Below are 20,282 nucleotides of genomic sequence, written 5' to 3'. Positions count from 1 at the left end.
TGTGGGCACCTAATAACCCTTCCCAGCTCCATTGATTGTCATTGGACACATTCCAGCACCTCAATACCTTTCAGAGGTCTTCAACCACTGTCACCAAAACAATTACTTCTCCCAGAAACAACTTCTGCAGCCTGACTCAGATTGCTGATAGATTTTATTTTTGTGGCGTGCAGAAGCACAGATGTCAATGCATCCCACTACTCAGCTGGAAATATAATTTTGGTGGCTTGCACAGAAACTCTCAGATGTTTTCTTATTGTTGTGTGCCAAAAGAAAAAGCAATTAAGGAAGCATTTAAGCTAATTAGAATGCTTTCCTTTCCTTTCTTTTATTTCTTTTTTTTTTCCAAATTGTAGATCTACAACAGATTTCAGCATTTATCTGACAGTGAGAAATTCTACCTGTTGGCTGAACTAGCCATTGCTGTTCTAAAAGCTGCCAGCCAGCCCTGAGCACCTGAATCCCCAAGCTGCCATGGCAGTGGGTGGCACAGCTGCGTGTGAGCATCCCCAGGACACAAACACCAGCATAAGATGCTGTGCATGAAGCCTGCAGAGCACTTTCCACCCACCAATGTGGAGCTGGTTTGACATTCTTTTTTTTCAGGGTGCTTCAGACCACTGTGAGCACAAGATGAGGCTGCTCAGCATGTTTGTAGAACAAGCCCTAGGCCTGCCACAATCAGGACTACCACGAAGGCACCAGAACCCTCTTGTCTTAATCCTCCTGCTATAGCTGCTCAATTTAAAATTGCATTTATTATCCATACCACAGTGGTATTTGGGGCAGGGGGAAACAGATTTAATTAATTAGACATTGCAAAATCCTTAAGTAAAAGATGCTATGTAAATGCAGATTGTTATTATACATGCTTTGCACCAAAATATGTTTACCATAGTTAAATTCAACATTTAAATCCACAGCCAAACTCCCAACAGAGTCACGCTGTACATCATCAAAAGAGGCAGTTAATAGCCTGGGTCTTAGTGGGGTACAAGTGCCCTTGTTTGCTTTCTCAAATGCACTTCTTCTTTAATAGCAAGATAAGAATTCATAAAAATGGAAAAACTCAACAGTGTCGCAGTTAGACTCTGTCTTCTCATTAAAAATTACACTTTTGTTTTTCAGATTGGCTGCTTTCCACAGGAGTTTATGTGGCCTTTTCTCAAGTCTTTGACATGGCAGATCCTATTGTGAGTGATGAATAGATTATTGGGAAATGCATCTGCACTTTTATCTATTAAATGTAGAAACAAAGGTGTAACTCTTAGCATAACACTTCACTAGAAACCATTCATCTACCAACACCAATCTGCACTTTAAAACAGTCCTGCAAAATTTAAAGTATAATTCTGTGATTATGTTCCATGTTTAAACACTTTAAGATCAACATTTCCAGGTAGGGACAGATTATATGGTCAAAACCTGTATATAGCCTCAAAAGAAGACTTTTTATTTTTGTTATTACAACTAGGCAACAACAACAAAAAAATTACCGAAACATTTTTGCAGAAGAAAAATGTAGTATCAACAAATCCAAATATTTTCTTTACTTTCTTCAAAACTGTGTTAATTTGAGGATAGGAATGGGAGGGGAGAAAAAAAAAAGAGAGAGAGAAGGAGTTGTGGAAAAGTTACATTACTCTTATTTCAGAGAGTTGGAACAGGAAGTACAAATTGAAATAACTTTTCATTGAAAAATGCAAATACTTTTTAATTTTAAATCAAAATAATTTAATTCCTTTCAGTCTGCTGGTGAAAGCACAACTGTAAAACTGCTGCTGACTATCAGCTGGATAACAATTCTCCTCAGTATCTTTAGGTGACCCTTCTTTCTCTCTCCAGGGCAGGTCCAACCCACCTACACAGGTCCAGCTTAAACTAAGCACTCCTCCTTCCCTCAATAGCCATTGGAAAGAAGCAGGCACATCCTGATGAGAATCTCTAACCTTACATGCAGAAATTCTTTGGACAAGTCGCCTTCTGCAGGTGTGTTCTTCTTTCCACCTGGAGATCTTGCTACATGGATGACCAGCCACAGACCTCCTAAATGGTGAGACATCAGCAAAGACAGCCCAGTGCTGTGTCACTGTGAGAAGCAAATATGTGCAGGTAACCAAGGGGGCCAGAATCCACAGCTGAAGTGTAAAGAGTAGATTTATTCCATCACTATGCTGCACAACATGGACAGATATACTGCTCACTTTCATCTTAGCCAGGGCAAAAAGTGTGTGGGCTGTTCCCAGCATCACATATCAACAGGCCTGCACAGCACTTCACAACTCTGTGAATTTCCTCGTGCTTTTATGATCTCTGCTTTTATGTCTCTCCCAAGACAGGGAGCTCAAAAATGTCTGAGAGAGGGCCTCCAAGTCTCCACAAACACCTGTGATCTCTACACAGAAATTCTACTTCTCAGAAAAGACAGAGGATAAAGAGCATAATTTATGTTTTTCCACACTGTTATTCTCCAGACCTTGGCATTTCCAGTTGTAAAGCCACCTAAACTATCATGCTCCTCAACAGATCTTTTTACAACACATAAAACACAAAGTAGTCACTCTTAAAATACGAAGTAGTAAATGCTATTTGCTTAAGGGACAAATAGTGTTTCCTAATGAAACCAGGTTTCTCATTGTGGGCAGCAAGATCTGGATTTAGACCTGAATTTATGACAATAAACAACCTACAACTGCTGAATCAGCTAGATAGGAGATTCTTAGGTTCATTCTCTTTGACTACAGTAATATACAAATTAAAATAAACATCCCCTTTCTCCCCCAGGGACTGCCACCAGCAGATTTCACAATGCTTTTCCCATCATTATTAAGGCACATTTTTACTTCTCGTTAATGAACTACTAACCCTGTATCACACTTTTGCACCTCTAAAATAATAGCAGTCTCCACTGTAAACATCAAGTATGCAAGAAGGAGAGAAAACTTCTGTTTCATTATGTATTCCTCAAAGGCATCTATTGGGAGCTTTTTTTTGCTTTTAAATGTTACATTATTGTTTCAATCAGACACAAAAAATACTTAGTTGTCTCAGATGACCATCAAAAATGGTCCATAAAAGGCAGATCAAATACATCTCGAGACAGAGGAAAAGCATTCCTTCCTTGGCTCTTGCTACCACTATGTTCAGAGAGCAGAGTTAAACATTAGCCTTAAGCACAGCAACACTAAAAATTAAAGAGAAGTGGAACTTGGAAAGGGGTTGTGACTTTGTTTTGATGTGGGATGTGTACCCAGAATCCAGCCAAGACCTAGCACAGAAAGGCAGCCTTCTCTTCTTTTGTGGGCCAAAGGGTTCAGTCTTTGACCACATTTCACCTCACCTATCCACACTGGTTAAATATTCTACCTGGATGTGCACACCTCACCACATACTCTTAAGACTGAACTCTTAATTTTTCTTGTGCACCCCTAAGACTCCTAATTTCCAAAGCCATAAAAAGAAATAGCCAGATTTCAAGATGTTTACACAACCCAAATGTCCTCTCTTCTGCTTACACCCTCCCAGCCATTACCAGAGGAACATAGCCCTTACAATCTTCATCAGAGAGGTTCAGTCAGGTCAAGGATCACAGGGAAGGAGTTTTAAGGCTGGTATCTTTTCCTGGTCACTAGAAAGCAACAGGAGAAGATGAAATGGCCTCAAGTTGCACCAGGGGAGGCCTAGACTGGACATCAGGGAAATTGTCTGCACTGAAAGGGCTGTCAGGCACTGAAACAGTCTATCCACAGCAGTGATGTCCCTGGATGGATTTAAATGACATGTAGGCATTTGGAGACATTGTTAATCATAGACTTGGCAGTGCTGGATTAGTGGTTGGACTTGATGATCTTGGAGACCTTTCCCAACCTAAGTGACTCTGACTGAAAAAAGGAAAAAGATACAAAGATGCAAAACCACCACACCCAAAAATGAAACAATGGAAAGCAAAACATCCATATTTTCCTTCCATGTTTTGTGCTATCTCTAAAATGTTCCCTTAAAATCATGTACAAAAAGACAAATAAATTGTGAGAAAGCTTCCCTACCCACCTACTCCATTTTCATGCCAAGGCTGGTACAGGCAGACACTCAAGTTACCAGTGGTCCTAGTAACAACTTCAGTCTGTCCCAGAGCCACTCTAGGCCCAATCCCACCAAAGAAACAATGACACACAGCTCTATCCAGACGCATGCAAGCACAGAGCCAAGCACAGAAACACAGGGCAGCTGAGATTAGAAAGCAATTCTGGAGTTCACCAGCCCAGCTAACTCAGTTATGCAAAAAAGTAGGTGTCAGGTCCAAATTCAATACCTAAACTCTAGCCTGTGGAGTCAGGGGGTTTCCCCAGACCCCTTCAGCCAAAGTCTGGTTTATAGGGTTGCTCAGATGAATCCTCCATCCACAGGCTGAGGATGGAGGCTTCCATCTATTACCACTCTTCTGGAAATGATCTGCACCCTACTGCCACTTGTTTTCTTGTCAAAAAAAAAAAAAAAACAAAAAAAAACCAAGAAGTCCTTTTGGATTGCATTGAGCTAAGTGCTGAAATATTTTAGTGTTTAATCCTGGCAAGAGGCTCAGCTTGGGATTTTAGAGTAGTGACTTCTTTCCTCCTATTGAAGGCATCAGAATTCATGCAGTTCAACCATCTCATGTGTGGCTTCAGATGGGACAAATAATAGCTTCCGTTCAACAAAACCTGGCAAAACAGTGGCTCATAAATTCAAGTTACATCATGATGGCACAGAGTAGCATGAAGACAGGGAGCAGATAAGTCTTAGCAGTCCTAAGGAAAAACACATTGAGAGGCCAACTGAGCACTGCACATCACCACAGAACAGTAGAAAGAAATGTCTTTTTGCCTGCATTTATCCCATTTTAGCAACTGTTCCCTAATTAAAAAAGCTGAACATTATTCCAGGAATATGGATTGCTGAACATATCCCTGTTACCCACATTAGCCACAGATCTGTGCCACACATACAAATAACTGACTACCTGGCACAATGTACTACACCTAAGATGCTGGATACATCTACAGTAATGAAAAGGTCACGCTGATCTTCCCAGGGGTGGAGTCTGCTCTACAGTCAGCTTCACATCTGGGATCACCTATGTCTAGTGGCAGAGTCCAGCAATGCAAGCCAGAGCAGGTAGCTAAGATGACAGCCATTGAGAATGTCTCTCCTTCTCCATCCCTCCAAATAATAAACTGACTCTGATCCTGCTCTTGTTCTCTTTTTCTCACCTTTTTTATGTGCATACAAAATGGGCAGCAAAGTCCATGGATTTGGCTCTCCAGAACAAGGCTGACCACAAAAAGAAGCAAGGAACATAGAACTCCAAGCTGTGGCTGCAAGTTTGAATGCGGAGGATAAGACATAACTTGTCCATACTTGGCAGAGTCTTGATCTCCCCCTGCATGTGAGGAAGAGCAGGTGAGACAAGGGTGATAGAGATGTCCCAGCATGGAAGAAGGCCAGGCTCCTCTACTCCAGCATTTGCTAGACAAAAAGCCCACTGACAAAACTGTGCCCTGTGACACTTCTTTTAATGGAGTGATGCAGAGTTCCCATCACACCCTAGTCCAGTAAATGATGATTCTCTGCCTCTAGGTGAGGTGAGGCTGGTCAACAGCCACTCCTGGCTCTGTAAGAACATATTGACTCTGCTGCTGGACACAGCTGAGCTGCTGCAGGTTCATCAATCCACCCCCAGCGCAGTATTGGAGAGCCACATAAAAATATCAGTTTAATGTGGCTTTATCCTCTCAAAATGACACCAACCATGCTGAAATCAGCAAGTCAAAGCAGGGAAAATGCATCTGGAGGTAATTAGTAACAATCACAGGCTGCTTGGAAACTGCTGACAACAGCAGCAATGTGCCAGGCCCATGTCATTGGCTTGTAAATGGAGAGAGCCCTTACAGGCTGTGGCAGCATGCAGTGACAGAAGGGGTTTTTTAAACTTACTATTTAATGTGGCATAAAAACAATGCAAAGAAAGCAAATGGTTCTCTAATCAGAGATTCCACTGGTGATCCACAGCACAACAGAGGTGGTGGATGAAGCAGTACTGAGAGCTGTGACACTTCTTAGCAGCAAGTACTAGCATAAGTGTCAATGTTTAAGCACTCCTTTAATTTTCACTATCTATCCCATATGTTTGGATCTGCCAGCTGGCTAAGAGAGAGAAATATTACATTTTCTACCAACAAGTGCACAGAGGATCTTTGCCATCTTAAATCTCAACATTGCTTTGCCACTCACACCACAACCTGGTAACAAGAGCAATTAAAAACTGTAATCATAGTTCTGTTCTCAGACATATTTCCAGTAAAATCTTTTACAATTTTACAGATTTAAGACTGACTCCATGAAAGAGATGGCAGCCCAGACTACTCCCAAACTTCTTATAAAAAAGCTTAAGCTTCAACAGCAGATACAGCTGTTGAAGACACAAGTGTTCCTGGCTCGAACTCGTGTTTTTCATATTTCAAGTTATTTACCCACTTTTCAGCCCCATTCTGTATTGAAACATGACACAATTGTGTTCACAGCTCTGCTCCATCTCATAATCAGAAGACTTCTTGGGAGAAGCAATGTTTCCCACCAGTGCTGCTCTGGATATCATAAATCATTTGACAGTGTTTTAAGCAGCTCGTGGTCTCTTTACACTGAAGCTGTTAGAAAGTTGTTTATAATCTGGAATGTCAACACAGAAGTGAGATCGACCTCAAGGCAGTAACACCACCAAACACAGACTTAGGACATTTGCTGGACTTCTACCCAATTAACTCTCACTTTTACCGTGGAAAACACACTACCTAGCATGCCAAACTACATTGCCTGCAAGGCTTTCAGCTTCATTTTCTGAGTTTGTTCACGTACACCACAGGACAGCCTGTATGAAACAAGGAAGAGTGGAAACACTCAAAAAAAGGTGAAGAAATTAAAAGCAATGCAACTTACTGAATCTCAAGAGAAGACCAGAGGTAGGGCCGGCCATTCCTCCTCCAGTGAGGAGCAGTTCACATTGAAAATGCCATCATGGATCTGTGAGGCTTAGGCTCTTCTGAACTGAGGAGGGATAAGGATCAGGAGGTGGTTCTGGGAGGATTTCTCTCATGAGTAAGGGCCTTACCACTGAAGTGGGGCTGATACAAAGCTGACCTTTCTCCAGGGATTGTTAGCTTATTGGTATCCCTGCCCATCCCAGCTACAGAGCACTAAACTAAAAACTGGATTTTACCACAGCTTTGGTCAGGCCACAGACTGCAAAACAAGCTCTGAGAAGGCAGAATAGGTGGTGTGCTTGCAGACATTTGTTGGACCTTGCTTTCATTACCACTGTTGTGCACCATTTCCCAGCTCCTGATTTTCAGAGATACCTACCACAAATGAAGGTTCCATGGCAATATGCACCTTATGCTTACAAGGGAAATAGGGTCAATAAATGTGTCCCCTTTTCCAAACTCCCTGTCCAACCAAGGAAACAGCCTGGGTAAAGAGTTGTGACTGAAAAGATTACTTATATTAGGGGAGAAAATAGAGGAATCTGTCCAGAACTACAGTGAGAAATACACCACCAAGTGTACTGTAATGGACATGCCTTGCACATTACAAAGTATAGTTTGCTACTGAATCCTTCCTGCTCCTGACAACCTGCCTAGCCCTTCCAGCTCCTCAGGAAGCCTCAGAGTAGGGACCATGACTCAGGCATAAAATATGGGCCCAGATCGTGATGGGGATTTCTGGGTGCTTCCAGTGCATGACCAGTACAAAACAATTCCTATGGCTATTAGAAAGAGAATATGAAAGTAGAGCAGATAGACAGTTTCCTCTAAAAATATATCAAAAGGCATTGATTTTAGAAGAGTCTTGATATGCTCATGTAAATCTACATTTTATGAATGCTGTTGATAGAAAACTCTACAGCACTTTCAAATTAAAGATATAAATACCCAGTGTCTTGAAAAATGCATTCTGTTGTAGCTGTCACTCTGACATATTTAAGACTAATGGCAGGTTTTTTTCTAGAACCTGCTGTTCATAAAGCCTGTTCCATGTTTTTGAGGAGAACTAGCAATTTTAATATTTGGAACCTTTGCTCAAGTGTAGGTAACATCACAGGGAGAACCTCTGTGAAATCCATATTGAACTCTGCAGCATGATCTCTGTAGTAGGTTTTACTCTAACAAATGTGATCAATCAGCTCACAACACTCTAAGGAAGTAGCAATGTGAGACATGTCATAAGTGCTTAAACCAGGGTAAAGAAAGAAGTACCAGCCAAAACAGCTCTTGGCTGAACCTCATTTTGGCCAGGTGTAAATGTGGGATAAGCAGTCCCTTAGAAGATGGCAGAGGCTGCAGTTAGGTCTCCCCAAAGCCTTCTTCTCTCCAGCCTGAAAAATTCCAACTCTCTCAGCCTTTCCTCATAGTAGAGGTGTTCTAGCCTTCTGATCAACGAGGATGCCTCCTCTGGACTGGCTCCAGCAGCTCCACATCCTTCCTGTGCTGGGCTCAGGGCTGGAGGCAGCTCTGTATGTGAGGTCTCACATGAGCAGGGCAGAGGGGCAGAATGCCCCTCCCCTGCTGCCCACGCTGAGGGGCCAGGCCAGCACAGGGGGGTTTCTGGGTCCCAGCACACATGGCCAGGGCAGGGCCAGCTGTCACCCACCAGCACCCACAAGTCCTTCTCCCAGGGCTGTTCTCAGTCTGTTTGTTCTCTGCCTGGATCAGTCCTGGGAGCAGCCCCAGCCCAGGTGTAGCATCAGCATCTGGCCTTTTTAAACTCCATGAGATTCCCATGGGCCACTTCTAAAACTTTTCCAAGTCCCTCTTGGATGACCCTATCTTTCAGGAGCATTATGGCACCCTCAGCCTGGTGTCACCTGCAAATCTGCTGAGAGTGCCCATGATTCCTCTGTTTGTGTTACTGGTGAAGATATATGATAACACTGGTTCCAGCACAGACCCCTGACGGACACAGATATATCTGTATCAATGCTCTATCTCCTTACATCTTAAAAGCCACACACCTCCAGAAATCCCTCTTTCTGCCCATCCATCCATGCCTAGACACCTTTCTTACCCATGAATCCAACACTCAAACCACCCATTCAGAACCAAACACATACTGAAAGAAGTCTCTCCCATCCCACTTCAAGCTACATATCTATTTCTTTCTCTCTCCAATCTCTTCTGAATCCTGTTTGATTTTTCCATTTATTTCTGAATAAACTTTGTCAAGAGAAACCGAAGACTGATGCTGTACTGGGTTAAAGCAACTTTGTAGCAACGCTTGTTTTCAAAACTTCTCTGCTAGACTAGATTGTAAGGCATTAAAGACATAGTAATACTTTACAAAAAGAAGTATAATTTTCCACTGTAGCTACAAAATAAAGCATTACATCCAATCTTTGTCAAAACAGAGAAAATCCAATTAAATTTGCATCAATTAGACATAGCAGTAACACACAGAGCTAACATTCCTATGAAACACAGAGCCTTAAATTTTAAAAGCCCTCCCTTTTTCTGACTTGCACAATTAATTTCAGATACAATTTAATAATTAGCTTACCATTTGGCCAATTTCCTTGCAAGCAATGGGGTCAGTCCCAAATAAATAGGTGACCAAAGCATTTATCAGACTCTAGCTGTTCTTTAACTCTCACTCTACACCTGCTAATAAATGTAGATTGTTTGGCATTCCTTGAACAAACAGCCTTTGATTTTCATTTAAATGCTCAACTTCAGTGCACAGGTACAATTCAGAAATGGTATAAAATGAGCTTCCAAAATTCAGGCTAGTTTGAACTGTCATAAAAACTCCATCCAGTCAAACATACCAGATGCATTTATGAAAAAATAGCTCCAAAGCCCGAAAGCAGAGGCAAGTATTCTGCTTTTCAGTGATGCTGTGGTATTCAGGATGTACTTTTGGGTTGGAAGGGCACATCCTTTCCTGAACAAGAGGGATGGAGGCTCCATCTGTCAGCTACAAACATATACAAACGATTTACACAAGCCATTCAGCTCTCTTTCAACAAGAGCTCCTATGAAATCACATTCAAAAAGAGACTTTTTGAGCAAATGACTCCACATATGACACAATTCTTCCATAAAGGACCACATCATGCAATATGAAGGTACAGACAATTCACACTACTTACCAGTGTTTGAAAATCATTTACCTGTGACAATAGGATAGGACTGAGGCCCAGGAACACTTGCTCCCAAATCTGCAGAAGTAGGGCTGGTTATATTGGCCTTCATGTCATCCAATCCACCAGCTAGTGAGGCCATGGCTGAGTATTCAGTTGCCTGGAAAAAGAAACAAAAGACATTTTAGTGGAAATAAATTTATTAATCAAGAGCTTTTTTTTGCCTGTGCCAACAGAAAGTAGATGCAATACAGAATGCAAATATCCTTTGTTCAGCCAGTGTTAAAGGCAATGCCCATTTACACTGGGCTTTTCAACATTCAAATCTTCAATAAGTGGGTCTGTGCTTATCACCAGTGTTCTCGGAGAACACCAAAATAGGTTCTCTTTATAAAACCAAAGCCAAACTCATTAATATGTGACAAGGCTTTCCTGAAAGAGGAAAATTTGTAGATTACCTGCCAAGTGCAAGCTACTTTCTTGTTAAGAAAATGTTCATGCCTCTTAACCTCCACACTCGCCACATTTCAGTGTTGGCACTTGAGGGGACATGCACTAACGAGAAGGTGGGAACAGGTTTTCCCATTTCCCTTTTCTTGGGAATGTTGCATTTCTTCATCATTTCACAGGAAAGAAAAGGTCTGTATATATAAGAGTTTGCTTAATGGATGCATTTGTAGATAACTGTTTCTAAATCCAAGTTATTTAAAAATAAATCACCTAACTGTGGTAAGAACACTGTGCCATTTCCAAATAATTTCCTAATCTCATTACCTGAAAGAGGCCATGGTAAGCAAGCACAGATCTCAGAAATCAGAGTGTTTGTGTCCTATAACCCTGTTGAAGTCTCCATTGCTGCAGCATTCTATAGCCAATGAGGCCGATGCATGCATCTAAAGGATGTATATGTATACGGCACAAAGCTTATCTTCATTTGCCCTTTTCAATGATTTCTTATTGTCAGGATCATTCCCACAAACCTGGGAAGTTTTCTTTCAAAGTTCTCTGTTCCCTGCTCTCTCCCCTTTAAGTTTTAATCCCTTTTTTGTGAGATGGCAGTCATGCCCGTATCAACTGGAGATTGACTTCAAATAAAGAACGACAATGGGAACAGGTAAACTGAAGAGCAGTCACTGTGATGCCAATCTCTAATGAATTCCTGAAGATTAGGTCAATGCAGAAGTCGTGCAGAGATGAAGAAATGCAGATGAACCCAGGATCACATGAAGGTTTTTTGGAGCAATCAAAACAAAACTCAGAAAAACAAAGAATCCCAGACTGGTTTGGATTGGAAGGTACCTTAAAGACCAGCTTATCATATATGCCCCCTACTACAGGCAGGGACACATTCCACTAGACCAGGTTGTTCAAGGCCCCATCCAACTAGGCCTTGAACAGCTCCAGGGATGTGACATCAAAATAAGTTAACTTTTTTTTTTTTTTTTTTTTTTTTTTTTTTTAGGAAACAAAAGCTGATTTGAGTGAATACATCCTCGTCTTTCCTGCAAGTTTCTCTGAGAACCCAGCATATAATCAGGTGCTTGCCACTAACTCAGCACTTTGGCCAGGAATACATGCTAGTGTCTCTGTAGCTCAGGTCTCACTCAAACAGAAGGTAATTTACATTGATAATCCTGTATTAACAGTTCTGTGTAATAAACATGTTTTTTCTGCAGACACCATTTGCATGAGGTAGGAGTACAGCCTGTCACCTTGAAGGATCCCCCATACAAATCTTTTGCAGATGAGCATGCAAAATACATTTTAGCAGGGACTAGCTGCTGGCCACCCTTGTCCTGCACCTAGCCCATGCATCAGAGTTCTCAGACTTGTCTCCTAGGATCCTACATAACCTTTGCAATAAAGTTGTACTACTCCTCAGTTCTTTCAGCTCATGCCTCCTCCAACACCCTCTGTGTCCTCACTTTTGCCTTGCCATCATTCACCTAGGCCTTTTTGTCTACCACCACTGCTTCAAAGACACCCACACCTCTGACACATCCCCACTTCTGCTCCTGGAAGAGCAGAGCCCTGGGAACCTGCCTTCTCTGCAGAGGATGCTGATAATGGTCCCAGCCTTGTTCCTTCCTAGAAGTGTAATCAAAGCTCCTTCTTCTCATTCAGCATGACACTACAATATATTTTTCAGCCTTCCCACACCATTCCATGTTTTCCTGAGTCTCCAACCCCACCTCTCTCCTATGCAGGGTGCATGCACATATGAAGGCACTGCTAGATTTTTTTCTTTCCCCAAAACACTAATCTGACAAAACATCAGAGAAACAATAGCCCTGTAGAGACATCCCAAGCAGCTGGTGATGCACAAGCATGGATGGGCTGGGAGCACAGCAGAGGAAAAACCTGTCCTTGTGTGCTGCTGTTTAGAATTTCTGATATCTCTAGAAAAGCACACACAAATCCCTGGGGAGGGATGCCTGAGTTCACCCATGTTGCTCTATGAAAGCCATAATCACACCACATGAAGACTAGAAAATCTCTTTGAGTCCTCCCATGAGGAAGATCCACCCCTCCCAACAGGCAGAGAGTGAATGTGGCTTCCTACGAACAAAGTGAGAGCTGCACACCTGCAGTTCGGGAGGAAGCATCTAGCTGGAATGGGACCCCTACCATGGGCTGGATCACATGAGGGCACTGCAGAAGGAAGTGCACATCCCAAACTACAAACCCAACTGGAACCAACCTAAGCCCTCAACTGCAATTCTAAGACACAGGAATGCATAACTCCATAGCTTGCTTCCCTTCAGGAGTCCAAGGAACTGACCCTGGGAGAAACGGGACCAGAGTTAAGACTTTTAACTGTAATGACCTGGAGCACCATGCAAATGAACTTGGAGAAACTGATCATTTCTAGTGTCAAGCAAGCAGCAACCAGAGTGCAGTATAACCTGGCAAGGGTCACAACAGAGGTAGCCTGTGCTCTTCCATGTCACTGTACCATAGTGAATTGGCACAATATACAGCGGCGCAGTCCCAAACCATGGAATGACATCTGCAGGAGGGACTAGAAGCATTACAGTTGCTCAGCACAATACGGATGGAGAGCCCATAGCCAAGCAGCACTGTGGTAGGAATGAGCTGAAGATGTGCAAAATGGAGATTTGGGGTTCTTCCCTGCTTTTGGTCCCAATAACTTCCTGCAGATGGGAGCTGCATGCCTTTTGCAATAGCCCAGCAACTTTTCCCAGTGGTAAGAATAGTGAGATTTTACGTGATTTTCCCATTTTAAGGGATTTCCCAGTGACTTTGCTGTGCCCAGATCCCTTCTTGGAACCACCATCAACTGAACGCTAACAGCCACATGGAGCAATCACTGACCACTGCTTCCAGCACTGTGGCAGAGCAAGTGCAGGCTGAGGGCCAGCCCTTCTGATTGCTGACTCCCTTCTCATCATGCATTCCCAGCAACCCCCTCACATCACATCCACCTCTGCAGTTATACTTTGCACTGCAAAGCAACGGGTCAGGGCCAGTACTGGGCTGAGTGGCAGTGACCAGCACTTGCCTGTGGGCAGGAAAGGAAACGCAGTGCTGCCAACAGCAAGGCACTGCAGAGAGGTGATGGTCAGCAGAGGCATCCTCTGGCGCCCAAGGAATGGGGCATCAGGAGTGCAGAGCAGAGGAGCCTTCATCCTAAAACCGCACTATGGGTACTCTCTGCAGCTCTCCTCACTCCCATGGAGGGGCCAGGAGACTCTAGAAACCCCTGAAAAAGCAAAATCCTCTCTTACACTGTGGGGTCACAGTGTTTGGTGTTGAACCACTCATGAGGGGCACAGTGGTGTCTCCTCTTCCCACTCCCCCCAGGCAGATCTCTTCCTTCCAGGCACCCCATCTGGAGAGGAAAGGGAATCCCAGGGGAAGGCAGCACTCATGGAGCAGCCCCTCACCCCACAGCCTCACTAAGACCCGTCTGCTGAACCCTCCTGCCAACCCTTCCCAAGAGCTTCTCCAGCTGATTGGCGTGGGAACAGCAGAAGGGATCTCAGTGGCTCCTGCACTAGTGAGCTTGCAGCGCTGCTGGTGAGAAACAGCCCGGAATGACCACCATGGCCATATGTCCCTCCTTGTGCAGCCAGGAAGCCTGACCTTCTGCTTGGTAGGTGAAAAAGCAAGAGACGGGTGTTCATTACCCTAGAAATTACCTGAAAAATGACTGCCTGCGGTTGTACCACGCACTGTCTCATCAGCATGGAGCACCACTGCCATAGCATGGAGGAGAGAAAACACAGACATGTGAAACGAGGTATATATAAAAAAGAGACTGAGAAGGACAAACTGAAAGCAGGGGCAAGACCAGATCTCATGTGTTCCCCTGCCCTATCCCACTCTGCTCTGGCTCGGCTCTGGCAGATGGGAGCTGGGGGGAGTGGCTGCTGTGGTGAGGAAAGGAGTAATCTCTGTGTACCTATCAGCAGCAGCACAAGTCCTCTTGCAGCAGCAGGGTCTGCACAGTCCCTCCCCATTAGATGTCTCTGCAAAGTGCAAACAGGAAGGTTTCTGCTTTAAGTAAAGTTTTGAATCTACCTCCATTACAAAAGCTTTATTCCTAACTATTAATCCCTTGGAGTGGTGATTGTGATAGGCAAACAATAGGTAAGAAAAGGGTGCAGGAGGGCTTCATAACTGTTTTCAAATCTGCTGCACTATAGTAGAACAGAGAGACAGACCACAACCAGCTTCACCCTGCACTTTTTCTGGTGAAGATGCCTAAGTGTAATACACTGAAAAGTCAACCTACCCTATGTGTACAGAAATCGTCTCTTCAGTATTTACCTGGGATTTTATGCTAAAGAGTCAGGAAAAGATGGACACACAGCAGGGAACAAGGCCACTCCTGGAAACAGCCTGGTTTTGGGGTGCCAGTGTAGGAATCTCAGGGAGCTACAAGGCTGGAATGAGCCCTGCAGCAGTGCTGCAGCCCATAAGGTGTGAGACAAATGTATCCCCTTTTCATCTCATCCCTTTTGTGGGGCACAGACCTCACAACACTGCTGAAGAGGCTGCACCAAGCAAAGACAGACAAGAGCTGTCTTCTGCACAGGGCAAATGGCCATTAAAATGAGCCAGCTGAGGTCCACTGGGACTTGCACATGTTGCTTTTTGCGTCTGCTATATACACCAAATCGGAACACCAGGCAGGCATGAAATACCACCTTCTGTGTTCTCCTGCCACTGGCACAGCTGCCCCCAGGACACAGTGCTGCTCAGGATGCAGCAGCAACAGCAGCAGCTCAACAGGAGTTGAGACCATCAGTGCAAGGTGCCAGCTTGGGGCTTCAGGGCTTAATCTGCCTCCTCACTGACCATGTGTTCTGCCTTCCTGACAGAGATGGTGCATCAAGAGCCTTCATTGCCAAAGAAAACACTGAGGTCCCTGAAAGGCACACTGCTGTCCCCCAGATCACATCCACTACACCCCTGCTCACCCCTGACAGCAGCATCAAGCCAGACCTCACACCAAATAGCTCCAAGTTATCACATATTAATATATAAAAATTAATTAATAAATAGAGGCAACAGTGGCACACACCAGGCAGGCTGTCCACAGAAACCCACATCTCAGCCTGACAAAGGGAAAAAATTTGTAATGTTAGATATGGTTCAAAGAGTTTAATCCAAAGCAGCTGTAATTAATCTCCTCAGGCTTTCATAAAGCCAGCACCGCTTGCAGCTGCAGGCACCACTGCTGCCCCGCCTGGAATTTCATGGGAATGGAAAATCCAGCCTAATGCCCTCCTACTCAGCCACTCAAGATATGGGTGGGAAAGGCTCCTGGAAACTTATACATCAAAGTCTCACCACTGCTGCCTGCCAACCACTACCCCATTTAATAATTTACATGATATTCCCTGCACTGGGCACTGCTGACAGCAAACCCTATCCTACTTTGGAACAAATGTTATTTACACACTTAACTGGGACTGAACCCTAGTTTCTCTTTGTTTTCAGCCACATTGAGCTCACTGCTGTCTCACAGAATGTGGAAGTTTAGTTTCAGTGGTACAACCTTTTCCCCTAAGTTTAAACTGGGTAATTCGGAACCTCCCTTTCACAATACATATATGTTTATAAAAAGTTAACAGCTGTGCCTCATTTTAGCCCAAATCCAATTAGGATTGTACACATCCCCAGACATTCCTTTGAATGCAGTGAGAATTAGCTTGTGCACCCTGCCATGAACACATTTACCCTCATACTTCAAAATAACTGACCTGTTTTTGACCCAATCGTCACATTATCTGCATAAGGGAAACGATATACTACATTTTACATTTCCACAGTACAATTCATAAGTGGGTGCAGATATTCTCAGATTTTCCAAAGGGACACCCAAATCCAATCTAAATGCCAAGAATTTACCTGTTGTTTTTCTTTTATACATATAAATAGCTGCATTTCCATTCACTCTTTGTTTCTCATTTTCATTTTGTTCTAATATCTGCATGTAAATGTCTGAAAATAGCATCTGTAATTGAAGATTATGAAGTATAGCCAGCTCCTGACAGGCTGCTAAGGAAGATGGATTATCCTCATTTTTCTGTAAATTTTGTCAATTTTGGAATTCATAAGCTATCAACACTGATCAAAATGTGACTGCACAGCTGTGTCAAAGCGGACAGCACAGCACCGGCGCAGCTCTGAGGACAGCTCTCCCCAGCCACTCGGCCAGGGGCACACACTGCAGGAATCCTTCCTGGCTGCCTGCAGGATCTACATCCCAATCACACTGCCCCCTCCACCCCTGAAAAAAAAAAAAAAAAAAAAATCAAATAAATAAGTAAATTGAAAGTACGCAAATTCTCTGGTGCACCAATTCAGATCACAAAGCACAATTTATTGTGTGTTCTCTTTTTTTATTTATCCCTAAGTAGTAAACACGATTTCCATTCAGGGTGTTCGTTATGTTCCACTCCTGCCAGACAATCACAGCACACTTGAGGCAATTGTTTAGCCTCTTCCTCTCAATTTTCCCATTACTGGGAGTAAGTACTGTTGGGACTCTTTAATAGCCCAACTGCAGCCCATATCAATAACAGATGAGGTTTAATCGTCCAACACAAAAATTATTTAGGCTCAGTAAGGACATTCAATGTCATTTGCATAATGGCATTTCTATCCTGAGCACCTAACCCATCGTGCATAAACAAGACCCTGGGACCATAAATAATAATAAATCATGAATGTCCATGCTCCTCTTGCTATAATAGGAGCCTCTCTATGTAGAAATTATTTCAGCAGGAAACGGGCACTATAATTTTAAAGACATGTGGCACTGCACAGGCCAGTAAATCACACCCATGCACACAGTCACGCACACACACGTGCCAGTGAGGCTGGCCATAGTGAGCAGCAAAACCCCATGGAGCAGCAGCACAGAACACTGCCCATGCTGGCTGCTGGATATGTTTTTAATATTGTTTCGTAGTCAGAGGTAGCAGGCTGAACAAAAGCAACGCCTGAGTAGTGTGTGCAGTGCCTGGGCATGTGCTCAATGGACCTGTCAGTCTACCAAATCCCTGTTGGGCAATCCCTCATGCCTGCTGTCCTTGGATCTCTGGGAAGGTCTGATGGGAAGAGAGCAGAGACCTGCAGATGCTTAGATGGGTGTTTTCCAAGCAAGCCCTTCATGGGCCATTGCAGTCCCCAATGCCCAGCAGGGGCAGAAATGGCCAGTGGACTCTCAGAACCATGAATCATTGAGGATGAAACACCCTCTAAGATCATTGACTCCAACAGTTAACACTGCCAAGGCCACCACTAAACTATGTCCTCAAGAGCCATAAACTTCCTTTGGTTTCCAAAATGAAGCCACCACTGAAAACCAAGTAAGGCCAGCCCAAAAGTGGTAAGTGTACACAATGAGCTGAGATGGCTTTCCAGATTTCAGCCTCACCTGGCCACTAACAAGGGCCTGGATGAACAGAAACATCAACACCACCACAGTGGCAAAGCCAACCTCTGTTTCCACCAGGATTTACTAGTTTCAACATCACATATTTATCCTCAACAACGCTGGCACTTCTCTATATAATACAAACTGCTGTTTCTCCTGCAGGACACGAAATGATAGGATGACTCACCCAAGCCTCCACCCACCCTCACCAGCACTGCCCTATCCTGCATGGGCTCTTCTTTTCTGGCTCCATGCCAGAGCCTCCCTGATCAGTTTACTGAGAAAAGCAGAAACTCCAAAAGAGATTTTGCAGAAGTCTGCTCCCAGTTTCAGTGTTGCAGCTGCCGCAACTCCCTCCAATTTCTTCTCTCCAGTTCTCATCTCTCTGGCCCTCTCCTCCTCCCACAGCAGCCCTCTCCTGCTTTCCCCACAGGCATGGGGCATTTATTTTCTTCCCCTGTTTCCTGCCCTCTCCCCAGCTCCTGCTCTTATCCCAGCACCAATTGAACTTTCTCAGCAGCCTCCACCATCCTATGTGCAATGCTAAAAAGGAGATACCTAATCAAAGTAAAGCACAAGACACACAACTGAAATAAGTGTAGCACAACCCACCCTAGTCGAAAAGCAGTTTACTTTTTGTAAACCCAGCATAAAATTTAGGCTTTTATGCCTCTAATTGCTACAAGACATTGATTAAAAATGCTGTTTCTCAGGACAGGAACTGGACACTTTCCCTTTCAACACTAACATTTTCAGCCAGAGGAGGAGGAGGGGAAAGGTGCAGTCCTCGATTCTGGTGGCCCTTCTGCTTCCACTGAAGCACTAAGCATGACTGTACAGAGAAGAAAACACAACCCTCAGCACAGTCAATTATTTCCTTATGGAGAAATACAAATCAGAAATGTTAATGCACACTGAGAATGCATGAGGCTGTCACCAGTATTGCCAGATCTTCAGTCCATCCCACCGATGGCTCTTGACACTTGAGAAGTCTTGTGCAAATTTTCAAGAACAGTTGGTATTTGTGTAATGCTTTCACATGAACTACCCAAATGTGTTTCACAAATGCCATCTGAGAATCCTGTCATAGTATTTTTGGTACCATATTAAGTATTGTGTACAATAAACTGGTCTCAAAGTGGTGATTACCAAAGCGGCAGATTACCAGGGTCCAAGCCTCACGGGTAGCCTGCAGTAACTGCACCTACAAAGGCATCAAACCTTTATGCAGGGGAAAGCCATTAGAGAAAGCCACAGAGTTTGGTGGTTTGTGGTATGTTGCAAAGTCCAAGCCCAACAAATCCATATCAATTCATGAACTCCTGTCTTTCAAAGCCGAACACGAAGCCAATACACATTCTTCATTCTCCAAAAGACTCTTGCTTTTCCTGTTGGTGTCCCTCAGAGTCTCATCATCCTGTGGAGGTCAGGAGCCTTCTGCCGTCCATTTTTGGGGGGTAAACTTTCCCTACAATGCTGAATTCCCCATCAAATCCGCAATATAGAACCTATCTCATTTTAAAAAAAGGCAAAACAAAAACCAAAAAAAAAAAAACCACCAAAAAACAAAAAACAACACATTAAACAAACCCCCCCATACTTTTCCAAAGCTTTTCTTTCATTTCTTCACCTTCACCTGAGCTAGAATGATAAAGGGCCACGATATTGTAGGCCAGTTTTCATTACAGCATGTTTATGGAAAAGCCAGAAATCCTACAAGTCTTTTCCAATCTATATGATTGTATGGTTCTGTGCCTTGGGAGGTATGAAATATAGGAAAATGTAGGATATTAAGAAAAAAAATATTACAGAAAGGTTTGTAAGTCATTTGAACAGGATGCCCAGGAAAGTGGTGGAGTCACTATCCCTGGAATTGCTCAAAAAACATGTAGATATGGGTGAGGACAGGGTTTAATGATTAATATGGTGGTGCCACTGGGCTGACAGCTGGATTTGATCCTAAAGGTCTTTTCCAACCTTAACAAGTCTGTGATTCTATAAGTGTAAATGTGGTTTTCAGAAGCATTATGCATCACTTTCTGATTACATGTCCTTGGAGGCATGGGATTAGAAAGGCAACAGGAACTGAACAAACTCCATGCACTGACAGCAGGCAAAGAGACGGGCTTGGATATCCTAACCAAAATGTTTTGTCCTGAAAACAAAAAGTGTCATAATGGCTGCTGGGAATGTGGAGTG

The 20,282-nt window shown here is 43.6% G+C and overlaps 1 protein-coding gene across 5 annotated transcripts in view; it reads right to left on the bottom strand.

Moving 5' to 3' along the window:
• The window catches only part of PAX5 (paired box 5), a 134,681-nt gene that overhangs the window by 51,629 nt on the left and 62,770 nt on the right, over positions 1 to 20,282 (bottom strand). For 3 of the 5 annotated variants that reach the window (XM_068176955.1, XM_068176951.1, XM_068176952.1), the window contains exons 7-8: positions 14,332 to 14,388; positions 10,199 to 10,328 (exon numbers count right to left, since the gene is read on the bottom strand). In XM_068176955.1, coding sequence (XP_068033056.1) covers positions 10,199 to 10,328; positions 14,332 to 14,388 — 187 coding nt within the window. The remainder of the gene's footprint in view (positions 1 to 10,198; positions 10,329 to 14,331; positions 14,389 to 20,282) is intronic. The other 2 variants (XM_068176953.1, XM_068176954.1) reach the window with 1 other exon arrangement.

This window comes from Anomalospiza imberbis, chromosome Z (genome assembly GCF_031753505.1).
Source record: "Anomalospiza imberbis isolate Cuckoo-Finch-1a 21T00152 chromosome Z, ASM3175350v1, whole genome shotgun sequence".
Classification (NCBI taxonomy): Eukaryota; Metazoa; Chordata; class Aves; order Passeriformes; family Viduidae; genus Anomalospiza; species Anomalospiza imberbis.
Note: the sequence above shows the minus strand (reverse complement) of the source record. Positions and strands in the feature narration are given on the sequence as shown.